This window comes from Saccharomyces cerevisiae, chromosome IV, assembly GCF_000146045.2.
Source record: "Saccharomyces cerevisiae S288C chromosome IV, complete sequence".
NCBI lineage: Eukaryota > Fungi > Ascomycota > Saccharomycetes > Saccharomycetales > Saccharomycetaceae > Saccharomyces > Saccharomyces cerevisiae.
The window spans coordinates 923,961-937,620 of record NC_001136.10 but is presented as its reverse complement, the minus strand read 5'-3'; the positions used below and the strand labels follow the sequence as shown (position 1 = coordinate 937,620).

Below are 13,660 nucleotides of genomic sequence, written 5' to 3'. Positions count from 1 at the left end.
TGAAAAATGGAGAGAGATAGTATCTTGTACAGTTTATATATTTACATGACGAATGGGAAATTATATATGCCCTTTGCCTTTCTGCCATAGAGCATGGCTAACTGGCCAGGACCATGAGATTGTATTCTTATTTCTCCTCTCCGAAAAATGGGAACTGGAACCCACTCAACAAAGTTCTCGCCTGGTAATCTAATTGAGCTGAGGTGTTTATATTTATGTGCATACCAAAAGTTTTAGGCCATGAGTCCTGGTTTGCATCGATTTCAGGGAAGAATTTGATATCTTCAGCCGTCAGGCCGAAACTAATCCCACCAAATCTGTTCCCAGACTGGTTGCTTATACCTTTATATTCTCTGATTCTTGGTAGGACGATTTCGGTCAATGTGCTTAAGAACTGAGACATTTCTTTTCCCTTTAGTTCGACTTTAGCTCCCATCTGATGACCTTTTCTCAGTTTCCAGGTTGGAACATCATTTTTGGAAAAAATTGGATGAGGTTTACATCCAGTAATTTGTTGTAATTGTAACGCAGCGGTGATAGCCAATAGCTGATTTTCTCTCGCTTCCCTAACAAAACAGTTTATTACAACACTTTCTAGCCCAGGAATGTTACTCCATTTGATAGGATGAATGTCAGGTAGTTGAGCTTTCGAACCTCGAGGATTTTTCGGTGGTCTGTTCAAGTGGTATGGCGAATCACCACTCCACGCTCTTTGTTTTAGACCCTTTACCACCGCAGCGTTATGTGAATAATTAATCAATAACAAATCAGATTGTAAAGTGTTAAGGTAATGGTCATTGAGTCTATCTGCATGAGTGTCTTTTGGTTTAAATCCAGGTGACCTAATATCACTTTTGTCATATTTCAATTCTGGAAATCTAGGGGATAACTTTGACTTATCAATTTTCACCAAGTGATGAACTGGTTTGACCAAAGAGCATGCAGATTTGGGCTTCACACAGGAGTGAGAGAATGATCTGTGAGTGACTAGTGAAAACCTTTGCATTTTGTTCGTGAATCTCGAGCCCTCTTCAAAGTGGTACAACTAAAAAAACAAAGGAGAGTATTTACACTATTTCCGGTCCTGTCTATTACTTTACAGATACCTCCCCAAATTAGTTATAAAATTCTAAACAGATGCTTTTCCTGTCTTTTTATTCTTCTGTTTTCGAAAGGCCCTTCGTAGATGATAGGTGATTTTGTCGTGTTCGCTTTTACCGTAAAGCGAATAAAGTAGTAGATGGGTAAAACTTGATGCGAAAATAGACAGTTTGCAAACAGCACAAAAGGAGCTCCGAAACAGCCTTTCTTCTTTTTCTAAATAGGTTATTAATGAAGAGTATGGGTAAGTCATTAAGGATTCACATTATGCAATCTTTCCCAGGGTCGGCACACCCACTTTCTAAAGAATCCGCACGCTTATGTTAGTTGGCAACGAATCACACTCAAGAGGTTTTACAATGAATACTGATCATGTGAAACATGATTAAGTTACTCTAATAGAGAATTGAATATCTTGATCACACTGCACTTCAGATGTTGCAATTGCGTTATAAGAGAGGATGTATTTGTAGTCCTTTATGCAGGAGGGTAATGCGTCAATTCAAATCGTTGCTTTAATACTCTGTCAGCATTGGTAACACTATTATTGGACGTACAAGACAATGTTCTAGAAAGTGGTAATTTGGACCCGTGAAGCGGTCACAGACACGTGTTGTTGAAGTGTTGATGTTTACGTGGACTATTTATGTTTCGTTATTGCTAGTGTTAGCAGGTACTTTCTTAATGAACCGAAATACGAATACAGATATAATTGATACTTTTAAACGAGAAGTCGATTTGCCAATACCTGCGCAACCAGGTCCACCATTCCCGCTTGTTACTGACTATTGTGACATTGTATGTGGATTTGGCCGCGGATCCGCCGAATTGGGTATTCCCACTGCCAATGTACCTATAAATCAGTTACCTAAAGGTATCAACGATTTGGATTTAGGGGTTTACTTTGGGTTTGCTCACATTAAAACTGTTGATGGTCAAGAACTATCGGTGGAAACAAGGCGGGATGGAAGAACTGTGGTTTATAATTACGGTCAATATTTAAGTGAAGCGAACGATGATTTGTCCGTACTTCCTATGGTACTTTCAGTTGGGAAAAATCCATTCTACGGAAATGATTTCAAAACCATGGAATTACATATTATACATGATTTTAAAAATGATTTTTATGGGGCCAGGGTCAAGTTCAATATTTTAGGTCATATCAGACCCGAATTGAACTACACTACTAAGGAAGCTCTGATCGAAGACATCAATATCGATATTAGGACTGCGCAGACTGTCCTTGCCACTCCACCGTATCAAGTATTCAAACAACAATTATAGAGATCTGCGGGAGTGATGAGGCTAGTAGTTTTTCTTAACGGTCATTAAGTATACATTTACATATTTATACCTTTTAATAAATGACAATGCCTTTTGGCTAAGGTTCTTCAGTAAACATTTCCTCTAATGTATCCATCTCCTCTGGGAAGTATGACTCACAGAATTCTGTTAAAGACGGCAAGACGCTCTGTGCAAATTTTTTGTCTATTTGGGGCCATATTTTTCTGACAATATATTGCCTCTTGTCCAAATATGACCTAGAAGTGTCGAAATAAATTAAACGGCAATAACAGTTCCAGAACATACCGTTCTGTAGGTAGTACTCCCAACCAAATTCTATTATCTTTTGAAATATGTTCTTTTCTACAAATTCTACGGTATCCTTCGAATAAAACTGTACTAAGTTATTCAATAAAATTTCTTGACCACTTTTTTTTTCTTTACAACTCAAACGTTTCCATACTTTATCAAACAGCTCCTTATTCAAAAGCCCGTTTGATTGTGAATCAGAATATCGACTGGAATACAGAGAATTCTGGCAGAACGTTTTGAACTGAAGATAGTCCCAAAATATCTCAAAATCATCAACGTTTTCAACATTGTCGGAATATGAGGACTCAATTTTTTCCAATAGATTTCGCAAAAGTACGTACTCATTTAACTTGCAAATAACTGAATACAGTAGTTTTATTATTTCGGTCTTCTTCAAAGAAAATTTAAGACCCATTAATAGAACGTTTTTTGCCCCCAAAAGGTCATTTTTTGAATTTATCAACCATTTACTGTATTTTATCCATACAAGATCATAATGGGCCAGAGGAAGTAAAGCTCTTTGAAAATTTAAATGTGTTAAAGAATCTGTTTGTAAGGTGATGGTATAATCCAAGTATTTTATCCATGTTTCTATTTCATCTGAAGAAACCAAGGTTTCTGGCGATGTATAATAGTTGATATAAATTTTTGATTCAAAAATGGAATAGATTTCAAGTACTTGATATTGTACAACCATGTACATTTCCTTCGTTATTTTCTTCAACTTTTTCTTTGCATCCTGCAGGTACGGTCCCTTTCTTCCACTGTAATTGATGTCTATCTTGAGTTTCTTCAATAATTCATCTTTACTTGTTAGTTGTGATAATTGCTTTAGGTCCATTATATCGTCTATGCGCTGTAACCATAATGCATAAAATTTCGAAAAAGAGTGTAAAGGAATTTCGAGTATCTTCCTCAAAACGTTCCAATATTTCTTAGAAGACGTACATCTTGAGCTAATTTGTTCCAGGTATAAATCCCAGAATTCCCCACTGAAAAAATGCAAACCAACATATTCTTCAGCTGTTTCATATTTTTTAAACAACTGCTTCTGGTGTGAGATAACGTTATTACAAAACTTTAAATATGAAGTCCATAATAGTAAAGATCTTTGGTTAAAGGCTTGCAATCCGCGCTGAAATATCTTATGAGACATAGAAACATTCCCTAGTTTGTATTCCAGTAGCGCGAAGTCGATATAGTAGTTTTCTAGATAGGGAAACTCATTCAGCATAGAAGAATAAGTACATCGTATTAACTTTAATAATTGAGGCTCAGTGGACTTGCATATTGGTGCCGAAGCCTTTACTATATAGTTCAGTAACTTCTCCCAATATGCCAAACTTTTAGGGTATCTCGAGACATTCAATGTAAGAGTTGAAAAATTCTCATCGTGAATCAAAGCAGTATATTTATCCATAGATGTTTGCTACTTCAGTTAATGGTCAGCTGGGTATTTTCTGAAACTCTTTCGAGCGCCTACTTGACTTTTTTATGTAGAAATTTACGTTGTTTTTCCCACGGGCTTTAGGTCAGACACTGGTTTTGGACGTCACAAGAGCATCTTTGAAATTTAATGAAAAGAAGTAGAAAAATTACAAATAAGAACTTGTGTATCAATAGATTAACAAAATATACGTGAATAACCGTAAATAAATAAATAAACTTAATAAATAAAGAAAAGGGTGCGATTTTTCTAGATATTTATGCACATTATAGTTGGGATTTGACCCAACCTTCCAAGCCTCCTTTTACAATAATTTCTTGTAGGTTCTTACCTAGCTCACCCACTTTTTGCTCCAAGATCACAGGGCCGTCCAAAGAACCTTCGGTAACGACCACTTTAGCATCAGCTACATCCCATTTCAAAAACCAACCAGTTCTTCTTGTAAGTTCTTTTGGAGCACCTTGATATTTCTCACGTAATTTTTTGATTAATGCTGGGATTTCCAAGGTCAGAAGAGCATTGTTAATGGAGTTTCTTGAAAAAATATTACCAAAAGATCCTGAAACAACTAAGTTGATACCTTTAGCCAATAAGGCGGTGGCCGCTTGTTCCCTGGAGGAACCGGTACCGAAATTGAACCCACTGACCACTATATCACCTGGATGAACCTTGGTTCTGAACTCGGCATCATAATTTTCCATACAAACTTGCGCCATCTTTTCTTTAGGCACATCATCCTGATAAGTGTACTTACCAGGATATATACCATCGGTATTGATGTTATCGGCATCACATAAAACTAATTCACCAGAAAACTCTCTTGGGAAACCTTCTAATATCTCAACGGATTGTTTTGGAGCCTCTGTTTGAGCGTTAACTTCCTCTTCAACCACGGGATTCTCAATTATCTCAGTCTTAACGCCGCTGAATGGAATTTCGCTTGTGGACAATACCTCAGCAGGAGAACTAATCTTACCCAGCACGGCAGAAGCGGCGACTACAGCAGGGGAAGCTAAGTAAGCCAATGCATCCTTGGAACCCATTCTACCTTTGAAGTTTCTGTTTGTGGCACTGATACCAACTTCACCTGGTTCCAGTAATCCCGCACCTAGACCGATGCATGGACCACAACCAGAAGGCAGTGGGATACAGCCAGCCTTTAGCAGCTTTTCCCAAGCGCCTGATTTACGGGCATCAGCCTCAATTTCTGAAGAGGCAGCAGCGACATAGAACTCCACACCTGGAGCCACCTTGTTGACTTTGTTTAAGTCTCCAGTAGGACAAACCACATCCGCTGCAGATTGCAAATCAGATAGACGGGAGTTTGTACATGACACTAGATAAGCTTTATTTATCTTGATGTCTTGTTGAGATAGATCTTGCACGGTGTTGGAGACCTTAACACTATTTGGACCTGAGACGTAGTGAGTTAGCGTGGCTAGATCGATGATCAGTTTCTTGGCATAATGTGCATCCTTGTCTGCTTTCGGAATCTTCGCCTTTTCTTCTAGTGCGCGGATAGTCTTTGGATTAATCCTTGGATGATTATTGGTGCCCAGCTTTTGCAAACGGTTTTTATACCAGTCGATCAAAGTTTTGTCCACGGGGAACAAACCAGAAAGAGCCCCCCACTCGGTGGTCATGTTAGCAATAGTGAGTCTGTGATCGATAGGCAATGCATTCAAAGAGTCACCCGTGAATTCAATGGCGTGATTTAGAACTTGATCATTGTTGAAAAGCCCACATAATGCGACAATGATATCTTTTCCGGAAACACCCTGAGGCAATTGACCTTTCAACTCAACCTGAGCCACTGGTGGGATCTGCCACCACGTCTGTCCCGTGGCCCATATGGCTGCAGCGTCTGTTCTCACTATTGGAGTGCCCAGCGACCCCAGACCACCGTAGGTGTTTGAATGCGAGTCAGATGCGACAGTCATGTTCAAGGGGAAAGCATAGCCCTCCTCAATCATAATTTGATGACCAATACCTCTACCGGCAGGGTAGTGGTCTATATGGTGTTTCTTAGCAAAATTTTCGATGTTCTTGTACTTGGTCAAATTTTTCTCTGATTTGTTCTGAATATCGTGGTCCAGAGTGGTCACAATCTGTGAAGGATTCTTGATCTTGGTAGCGCCAAGCCCCATGAATTTCAAAGCTACAGGCCACGAATTATCGTGGGACATACAGTGTGCCGGCTTGATCGATACATAGTCACCAGAATGCACAACTTTACCCTCGGGAAGGTTGACCGCATACGACTGAACAATTTTTTCAGTTAGGTTCTGACCTTTCAACCAGGCCCTAGAACTGTGGAACGAACGAGTAAATGTGGTTGATCGTAGCATCTTGAAGCGATACAATTTTGTTTCCTTGCAAGTTCTATTTTATTGAAAAAGTGATATTGTCTACTATAAGAGGCAGCGCAAAACTAGCTATTGCACACACAAACACACGAGGATTCTTTTGTATATATAAATACCTATGGGGATATATATATATATATATATATGTGCGTGTCTGTACGTGTGTGTGGACATGAGATTGTGTATACCTGTGTATGTTGGTGATATTTGCTGCCTCTGGTATAGACTCATCGATTACAAAATTTCAGTCATCTCGAGCAAAATCCCGGGGGAAAAAACAATAAAAATTTTTTTTTTCCAAATCGCTCCATTCTGCTCACTTGACACGAAATTGTTTATCACTTGATACGTGTACATTTTACCGGGTTTGCGGTAATTTCGCACGAACAAGCAGTGAAAAAAGTCATAGGAAAATTTTTCACCGTAGCAGCCAACGCAGTTGCGTTTTTTCCAGTTTTTCCAACACCAGAGGACAGCTTTGGCTATTCTTTTCGGTGTTTGGTGCTGTTGTATCGCTGGCTTGTGGTATCTTCTGTTTCCTATTTAAAGTTGGTCAGTGCCCCCTTTCCAGTGGGCTTCTCCCCTGTGTGGGCTGTTTCTCTTCTATGGCACTTCAACTTCGCATTTTTCAAATTTTTATTCAACAATTCCCTTTTCTTGATCTCTTTCTTTTCAACTCTCAAGCCAAATATTTAATTGTTTCTTCCTACCCGCAAGCGTATATATATATAATATATATTCACACACGCAAATATGTCCGCCTCAGCTCAACATAGCCAAGCCCAACAACAACAACAACAAAAAAGCTGTAATTGCGATTTGCTATTATGGAGGAACCCTGTTCAAACCGGTAAATATTTCGGTGGGTCTCTGTTAGCCTTGTTAATTTTGAAAAAAGTTAACTTGATCACTTTCTTTTTGAAGGTTGCCTACACTATCTTATTCACAACAGGATCTATTGAATTCGTATCCAAGCTCTTTTTGGGACAAGGTTTAATCACCAAGTATGGTCCTAAAGAATGTCCAAATATCGCCGGCTTTATTAAGCCTCATATCGATGAAGCTTTGAAACAGCTACCAGTCTTCCAAGCCCACATAAGAAAGACTGTATTCGCTCAAGTCCCTAAGCACACTTTCAAGACCGCTGTTGCCTTATTTCTACTACACAAATTCTTCTCCTGGTTCTCTATCTGGACCATCGTCTTTGTTGCTGACATTTTTACCTTCACTTTGCCAGTTATCTACCATTCCTACAAGCATGAAATTGATGCTACTGTCGCTCAAGGTGTAGAAATTTCTAAGCAAAAGACCCAAGAGTTTTCTCAAATGGCTTGCGAAAAGACAAAACCATACTTGGACAAGGTTGAATCTAAATTGGGCCCAATTTCCAACTTGGTCAAATCTAAGACTGCTCCTGTGTCTTCTACTGCCGGTCCTCAAACCGCCAGCACTTCTAAGTTGGCCGCTGATGTTCCATTGGAACCAGAGTCTAAGGCTTACACATCTTCAGCTCAAGTTATGCCAGAAGTTCCACAACACGAACCTTCCACTACCCAAGAATTTAACGTCGATGAATTGTCTAATGAATTGAAGAAAAGTACAAAAAACTTGCAAAATGAATTGGAAAAAAACAACGCTTGAGTGCTTTTTTTTTTTCATTTCAAACAAGAATAGCTAACTTTTGTCTCTTTATTTACCACTACATATTACATTAGCCTATATATACTCATACGTTTCTCTCTCTTTACTTTCTGTACCCCCGAGGAAAAATACATAAATTATTTTTGAACTTTCCCTGCTTTTTTACCAACATTGCTACAGTTTAACCATTGCAGTTAAAAGTGCTCATCGTGTTAGTTAAATAAATAAATAATTAAGAGAAATAATAATAAAGTATCATACATAAATAAGAATAAAAAAAAAAAATGAAAAAAAAAAACTGTTAATTTTTTTTTTTACTGATTTACAAATTCCTTGTACCTCTATCTCAGCCCATGCATATATTGGTTGTTTTACTGCTTGATACCACTAGAAACCTCTAGTTGTTTAACGATGGGGTCTCTAACATTAGGGTTCAAGTCGTCATTAGTTAAAGATAGTTGGCTTGATGTCCATAAGTTAGACTCTTCCACAAATCCGCTCTCTCCAACACCCAATAAGCCACCTTGGCTTTCCCAGTCTCTGACACGTGGTAACTGTAGCTCATTGAACACATCATCAACTGCATTGATTAAGATGTCAGATAAATCGTTGGTGTGACCTGGCGTTGGGGTAATTCTCAATCTTTCGGTACCGCGAGCAACCGTAGGGAAGTTGATAGCTTGTACGTAGATTTGATGCTTATTGATTAAGATGTCAGAAGCTTGCTTAGCCAAATCAGCATTACCAATCAACACTGGGACGATATGAGAAGGATTTGGAATAACTGGAATGCCCAACTCATGGAAAGCTTTCTTTACGTACATGGTATGTTTCTGTTGCGAGGTTCTTAGGTCGATGTGGCAACGTTGGTATCTAATTGCTGCGGTAGCGCCTGCCATAACTGAAGGTGGTAAAGTCGTGGTGAAAATGAAACCAGGTGCAAACGATCTGAACCAATCGATCAATTTCCTAGAGGCTGCGACGTAGCCACCTACGCTACCGAAAGACTTACCTAAAGTGCCGGTGATCATGTCGACACGGTCCATCACAGTCTTCGCGCCGCCCTTGTCATTGGTCTTTGGGGTAGCAATACCACTTGCACGGTGACTTTCAAAATCACAATGTTCTGCAACACCTGCACCGTGAGGGCCGTACAGGCCGACCGCATGTACTTCATCCAAGAAGGTCAAAGCACCGTATTTGTCGGCCAAGTCGCAAATTTTTTCTATGTCGGCCACTGAACCGGCCATAGAATATACTGATTCGAAAGCAATTAGTTTAGGAACGGATTTGGGGTATGACTGGAGCAGTTGTTCCAATTCGTTCAAGTCATTATGTTTGAAAATGTGTTTTTTTACGTTAGCATGCTTAATACCGACAATCATGGACGCATGGTTGAGTTCGTCGGAGAAAATCACCAAGTCCTTCATCTTTTGACCCAGTAGGGATAAGACGGCATCGTTGGCTACGTAACATGACGAAAAAACTAAGGCACCTTCCTTCTTGTGTAAAGTGGCCAATTCGGCTTCCAGATTCAAAGTGGGGATGTTATGGCCAGCAATGTTTCTTGTACCACCGGCACCACAACCATACTTGTCGATAGTTTTATGCATGGCGTCCAATACCTCAGGGTGCTTGGAAAGTGCTAAATAGTCGTTGGAACACCAAACGGTGACCTTGTCCGCCTCTCTCTGGCGATGAGCTAGGGGGAACTCCTTGGCCAATCGGTTGATATTGTTGAAATATCTGTACGATTTGTCAAGTCTTTTCTTCTGCAGTTCGGAATCTATCAGGCCTTCGTAATCGAAACCCGACTCCTGGGTGGAATGGTTGGCAGCAGCGGCTGCTGCTGCTGCTGCATGTGTTGATGACGCTGTGGCAGTGGCAGCAGCGGCACCAGCACCAGTAGCGGTGGCATAGCCATTTTTCGCATGTGGTGCGGCTGTCGTGGACAGCCTATTCAGTGTGGAAACAGCGGCAGAGGAGTTACCGAACCTCGCAAAAATGGAGCGTTGCATACTGAAAAAAAAACCTAAGTACTGTTATGATTATTGAGGGACAACAACTAGCTCTATTAGTTTTCCTTCCAACCAAACTTATATGGGCAATATATAGGAAAGAAAAAAGAAAAGAGTGGGATAAAAAAAAAAGAAACGCGAGCTGAGAAGGGAAGGCGTGTAAAGGAAGAACGGTTGAGAGACAGCAGAGCAGGGTGCAACACACAACCGAATAGAGTATCAGCTGACGGAATGGAGAAGTTTGGTATGATGCAAACGTTGTATTTCTAACAACGCATGGATCAGAACAATGGGCAAGGCAAGATGAAAAATTTCCGTTCCTGCTCTTTCTTCATATATGAACAATGACCAAAAAGCGCCCGCGGCCGCAGACCAATGAGCGACGAAGGCGGCCTTTCCGAGCGGTAGGGTAAGCCGTGCAGGCAAGCTTATTATAGCACCGTCGGGGGTACCACCACTATATCAAACTCCACTGCTCGGTAAAGCATTGTAGTGAAGTCCACAGCAGTGCGTAACGAGCAGCTCAACAGTTAATATAAAGATGCGTTGGTGGCCGTGGTCAAATCAGACAGAAGATCAAAAGCAGCAGCAACAACCGCAGGGTAAAGCAGATGGTGATCGCGTGCTGACAAATTACTCGCGGGGTCAAAAGATCCTCTTAGAAGACACTCCACCCAAGTTTGCCGATGACTTGTCCAATTCTCAGTTGGCCAAGAAGCAAGAACGGGCTACTTTGAAAGAGGCTTGGGACTCGATCAGATGGAGTGATTTTAGTTTGCAGAAGCTGACTTCAATCCCGTGCTTCAGAGACGCGGGCATGCTCGGGTTTTCCAGCATGTTCTTGATGGGATCTATTATATTTATATACCATAAGAGCCCGACTAAGGCCACGAATTGGGCGATGAGCTCTCTGATACTGGGCTCGATTGTCGGATGGGAGCAATGTAGGCTAAAGAGACAAAAAAGTTTCCAGATCGCACAATTGGCAAAGGAAACCGTGGCGAAAAAGGAAAAACCAATGCTCCATAATGTCCCTCATGACCCATCTCTGCCGGGGCAATGGGAGGCCGCCAAAAATGAAAAGCAGAGTCAGTTTGAACAAAGTAACCAGAATTTATCTCAGGCCTCCTCTGAGAAGAAATGGTACAAGTTCTGGTGAAAAGAACGAGGGGGAAACAGAAGGTAGAAGCAGGGCCTTTTAACCGTTTTCCTATGTATATATGCAACATTTCTCCGAAAATACTATAACTTCAATTGTTCACTTTCTCCATTTCTATATAAAAAGCATACATAGAGTTACAAATTTTATATATTACTTGACTGGTCTTGCATGCCGTCCGTATCGCTGCTGTGATTGTCATTATCTTCTTTAATGGACAATTGTTTAAACGTTTGTGTGGTTTCCTCGGCAGAGTTTCTCGTAGGCGGTAAAGAAAATGAATTTTCTGTTCCCATCAAATTGTCTGTATCCTCATCTTCGCCATTTTTGCCGCCGCCATTGTTTCGTACCCCGTCCTTGTTTGAACTTGACTGTGAATGATTCGGTGTGGATACCGTTGAGGACCCCTTGGATTTGGGTAAAGATGTTTTTGATGTGGAAGGTTGGCTGGTTCCTTCTAGTAGTTCATTGAGCACCACGTCATTCCCACCCGTTTCCTCATCGCTGTTGTATGCTTCTCCAGCAGTCTCTCCATCACCACCGATGGTCCCGTATGGCCCATCTGCTTTTTTGCTGAAGGGGTCGTCTGCATCACAAAGTAGTTCGTCTAGCCCGCCTCCAGACCAACCTTTCCTTGCAATATTTTCAGAAATTTCCACTTGTGCCCTAGATACCGTGGCAACTTTGCTGAGTACTTTGTTGCATGTATTTTCCACAAGTTCGTATGAATCCATGTAAAAATCGTGCTTTAGTGTCTCCAGTTGATCTAACCTTGCTTGCAAGCTAGAAAGGCTCTCTCGGTATGAGATTAAATTCCTTATTTTTCTTTTCGAGATATCGAAGTTATGTCTTTCCTGCAATTTCAATTTTAAACTTTGCTCTTTGCTTTGTGCTTTGAACTTGTTCTCCATTATCTTGGTCTGTAATTCGAATTCATCAATATCATCAATTAAATTATCTCCCAACAAGTCATTGAAATACTTTGACATTATAAGCTGATGATTAGATAAAAGGTAGAATAACCCACTGGCACTCAATAGTTTCTCCGCCGTTTCATCATTGCAACCCTTCAACTTGGCAATGTTTTCTAAGGAATGGGCAATTTCTGCCCCATTCTGAGATGTCTTTAATAACGAATCCGAATAAGCATTCGAGTTCCTGAGTAATGTCGATAGGGCTTCCTGGGTCTCTTTCACATCTCTCTTTGTGATTAGCGTTTGCAAGTCGTTTATTGTGCTCGTACCAGAAGTTATGCTCGATGCCCGACGGGCCTTTGAATACACTTTGGATGAACGTAAATGGTTCATGTCGTCCAGATGGTCGTTATTTTCTGAGCCAGCACTGCTAGCCACTGGTCTTTTACTATTTACAATTGGGTAAAATTCAGATAGATGAGGCGCGTATCTGTCGGGAGAGACGTCAAAATGGTTACCGTTGTCCCAGTCAACCCTCAGTCTCTGGTCACTTGAAGGAGATCCCTGCAATTGCTCCGTATTATTGTCAGGCATATCCGATTTCTCTTCCTGTTACTTTCTTTAACAATATTTTATTCCTTGGTGAAATTTAATTGACCCTTTATTCAGAATATATACTTCTATTGTATGGATATGGTTTTTTTCCACTTAATGTTTAGCATAAATTTCCATCTCACCCTTTTCTTGTAACATATCGCCCAATATTTTTTTCTTTTGCCCGCATTGACCATTTTTTCCTGTAAAACGAGTAATGTGAGCAGTAGAATAAGTGTATATCATCCGTTAAATAAGGCGCAATCTACCGAAGTTTGAGATCTAACTCAAGTTTTTATAAATTAGATACGTTTTTCCTTACTATTCTACATGAGATGGCCATTAGCATGAGATGACTTCAATACGCACTTCTGTTGGAACGCAGATAGGATGTTTACACTCGTCTGCTCTATTCTTTGTACTTTCAATAGAGCAAAGCAAGTGGTACCAATGAAGAGAAGGCCCAGCTGTTTTATTCCAGCGGCGAAGAAGTCTAGCCTATTCCTAATGTATTAGTACAGCTATACAGAACTTTCTCAGTCTAATTTTTGATGTACTTTTATACATAGATTTACACACTTTTCAAAACGTACTTACGTAGTCGGTTCAAGGGATACACCAATTTAGCCAATGAAGCTGGGCCCCAAGTGATCAGAGTTTCGTAATTGAGCTAGGATTTGCTGCTTTTTATTCCCTTTATCACCAAATGGTATTACCTAGTGCATCTAAGTTTTAGTTTACCCGGGCGAATTTTTTTTAAGGACTCGACGCATTGGATGAGAACTTGGCCTAAGGCATGGGAAGAAAGCGAAATTTCAAAAATT

General features: G+C 40.3%; 8 protein-coding genes across 8 annotated transcripts; 3 read left to right on the top strand and 5 right to left on the bottom strand.

Moving 5' to 3' along the window:
* Positions 1-127: 127 nt before the first annotated feature.
* MRPL7 (mitochondrial 54S ribosomal protein YmL7/YmL5) lies at positions 128-1,006 on the bottom strand (the record flags this gene model as incomplete). Its single annotated transcript, NM_001180545.3, has 1 exon — positions 128-1,006. The coding sequence occupies one exon, from the start codon at positions 1,004-1,006 to the stop codon at positions 128-130; it is 879 nt and encodes a 292-aa protein (NP_010523.3).
* A 722-nt stretch (positions 1,007-1,728) lies between these two features.
* On the top strand, positions 1,729-2,385 carry FMN1 (riboflavin kinase; the record flags this gene model as incomplete). Its single annotated transcript, NM_001180544.1, has 1 exon — positions 1,729-2,385. The coding sequence occupies one exon, from the start codon at positions 1,729-1,731 to the stop codon at positions 2,383-2,385; it is 657 nt and encodes a 218-aa protein (NP_010522.1).
* A 97-nt stretch (positions 2,386-2,482) lies between these two features.
* On the bottom strand, positions 2,483-4,117 carry PRP42 (mRNA splicing protein PRP42; the record flags this gene model as incomplete). The annotated part of the gene is made up of 1 exon (NM_001180543.1): positions 2,483-4,117. One exon carries the CDS (start codon positions 4,115-4,117, stop codon positions 2,483-2,485), a length of 1,635 nt encoding a protein of 544 aa, NP_010521.1.
* Positions 4,118-4,410: 293 nt separating this feature from the next.
* Positions 4,411-6,492, bottom strand: LYS4 (homoaconitate hydratase LYS4; the record flags this gene model as incomplete). Its single annotated transcript, NM_001180542.3, has 1 exon — positions 4,411-6,492. The coding sequence occupies one exon, from the start codon at positions 6,490-6,492 to the stop codon at positions 4,411-4,413; it is 2,082 nt and encodes a 693-aa protein (NP_010520.3).
* Positions 6,493-7,263: 771 nt separating this feature from the next.
* Positions 7,264-8,151, top strand: RTN1 (Rtn1p; the record flags this gene model as incomplete). Its single annotated transcript, NM_001180541.3, has 1 exon — positions 7,264-8,151. The coding sequence occupies one exon, from the start codon at positions 7,264-7,266 to the stop codon at positions 8,149-8,151; it is 888 nt and encodes a 295-aa protein (NP_010519.3).
* Positions 8,152-8,522: 371 nt separating this feature from the next.
* HEM1 (5-aminolevulinate synthase) lies at positions 8,523-10,169 on the bottom strand (the record flags this gene model as incomplete). Its single annotated transcript, NM_001180540.1, has 1 exon — positions 8,523-10,169. The coding sequence occupies one exon, from the start codon at positions 10,167-10,169 to the stop codon at positions 8,523-8,525; it is 1,647 nt and encodes a 548-aa protein (NP_010518.1).
* A 541-nt stretch (positions 10,170-10,710) lies between these two features.
* Positions 10,711-11,328, top strand: COX20 (Cox20p; the record flags this gene model as incomplete). Its single annotated transcript, NM_001180539.1, has 1 exon — positions 10,711-11,328. The coding sequence occupies one exon, from the start codon at positions 10,711-10,713 to the stop codon at positions 11,326-11,328; it is 618 nt and encodes a 205-aa protein (NP_010517.1).
* A 146-nt stretch (positions 11,329-11,474) lies between these two features.
* Positions 11,475-12,836, bottom strand: IVY1 (Ivy1p; the record flags this gene model as incomplete). Its single annotated transcript, NM_001180537.3, has 1 exon — positions 11,475-12,836. The coding sequence occupies one exon, from the start codon at positions 12,834-12,836 to the stop codon at positions 11,475-11,477; it is 1,362 nt and encodes a 453-aa protein (NP_010515.3).
* Between the last annotated feature and the right edge of the window lie 824 nt (positions 12,837-13,660).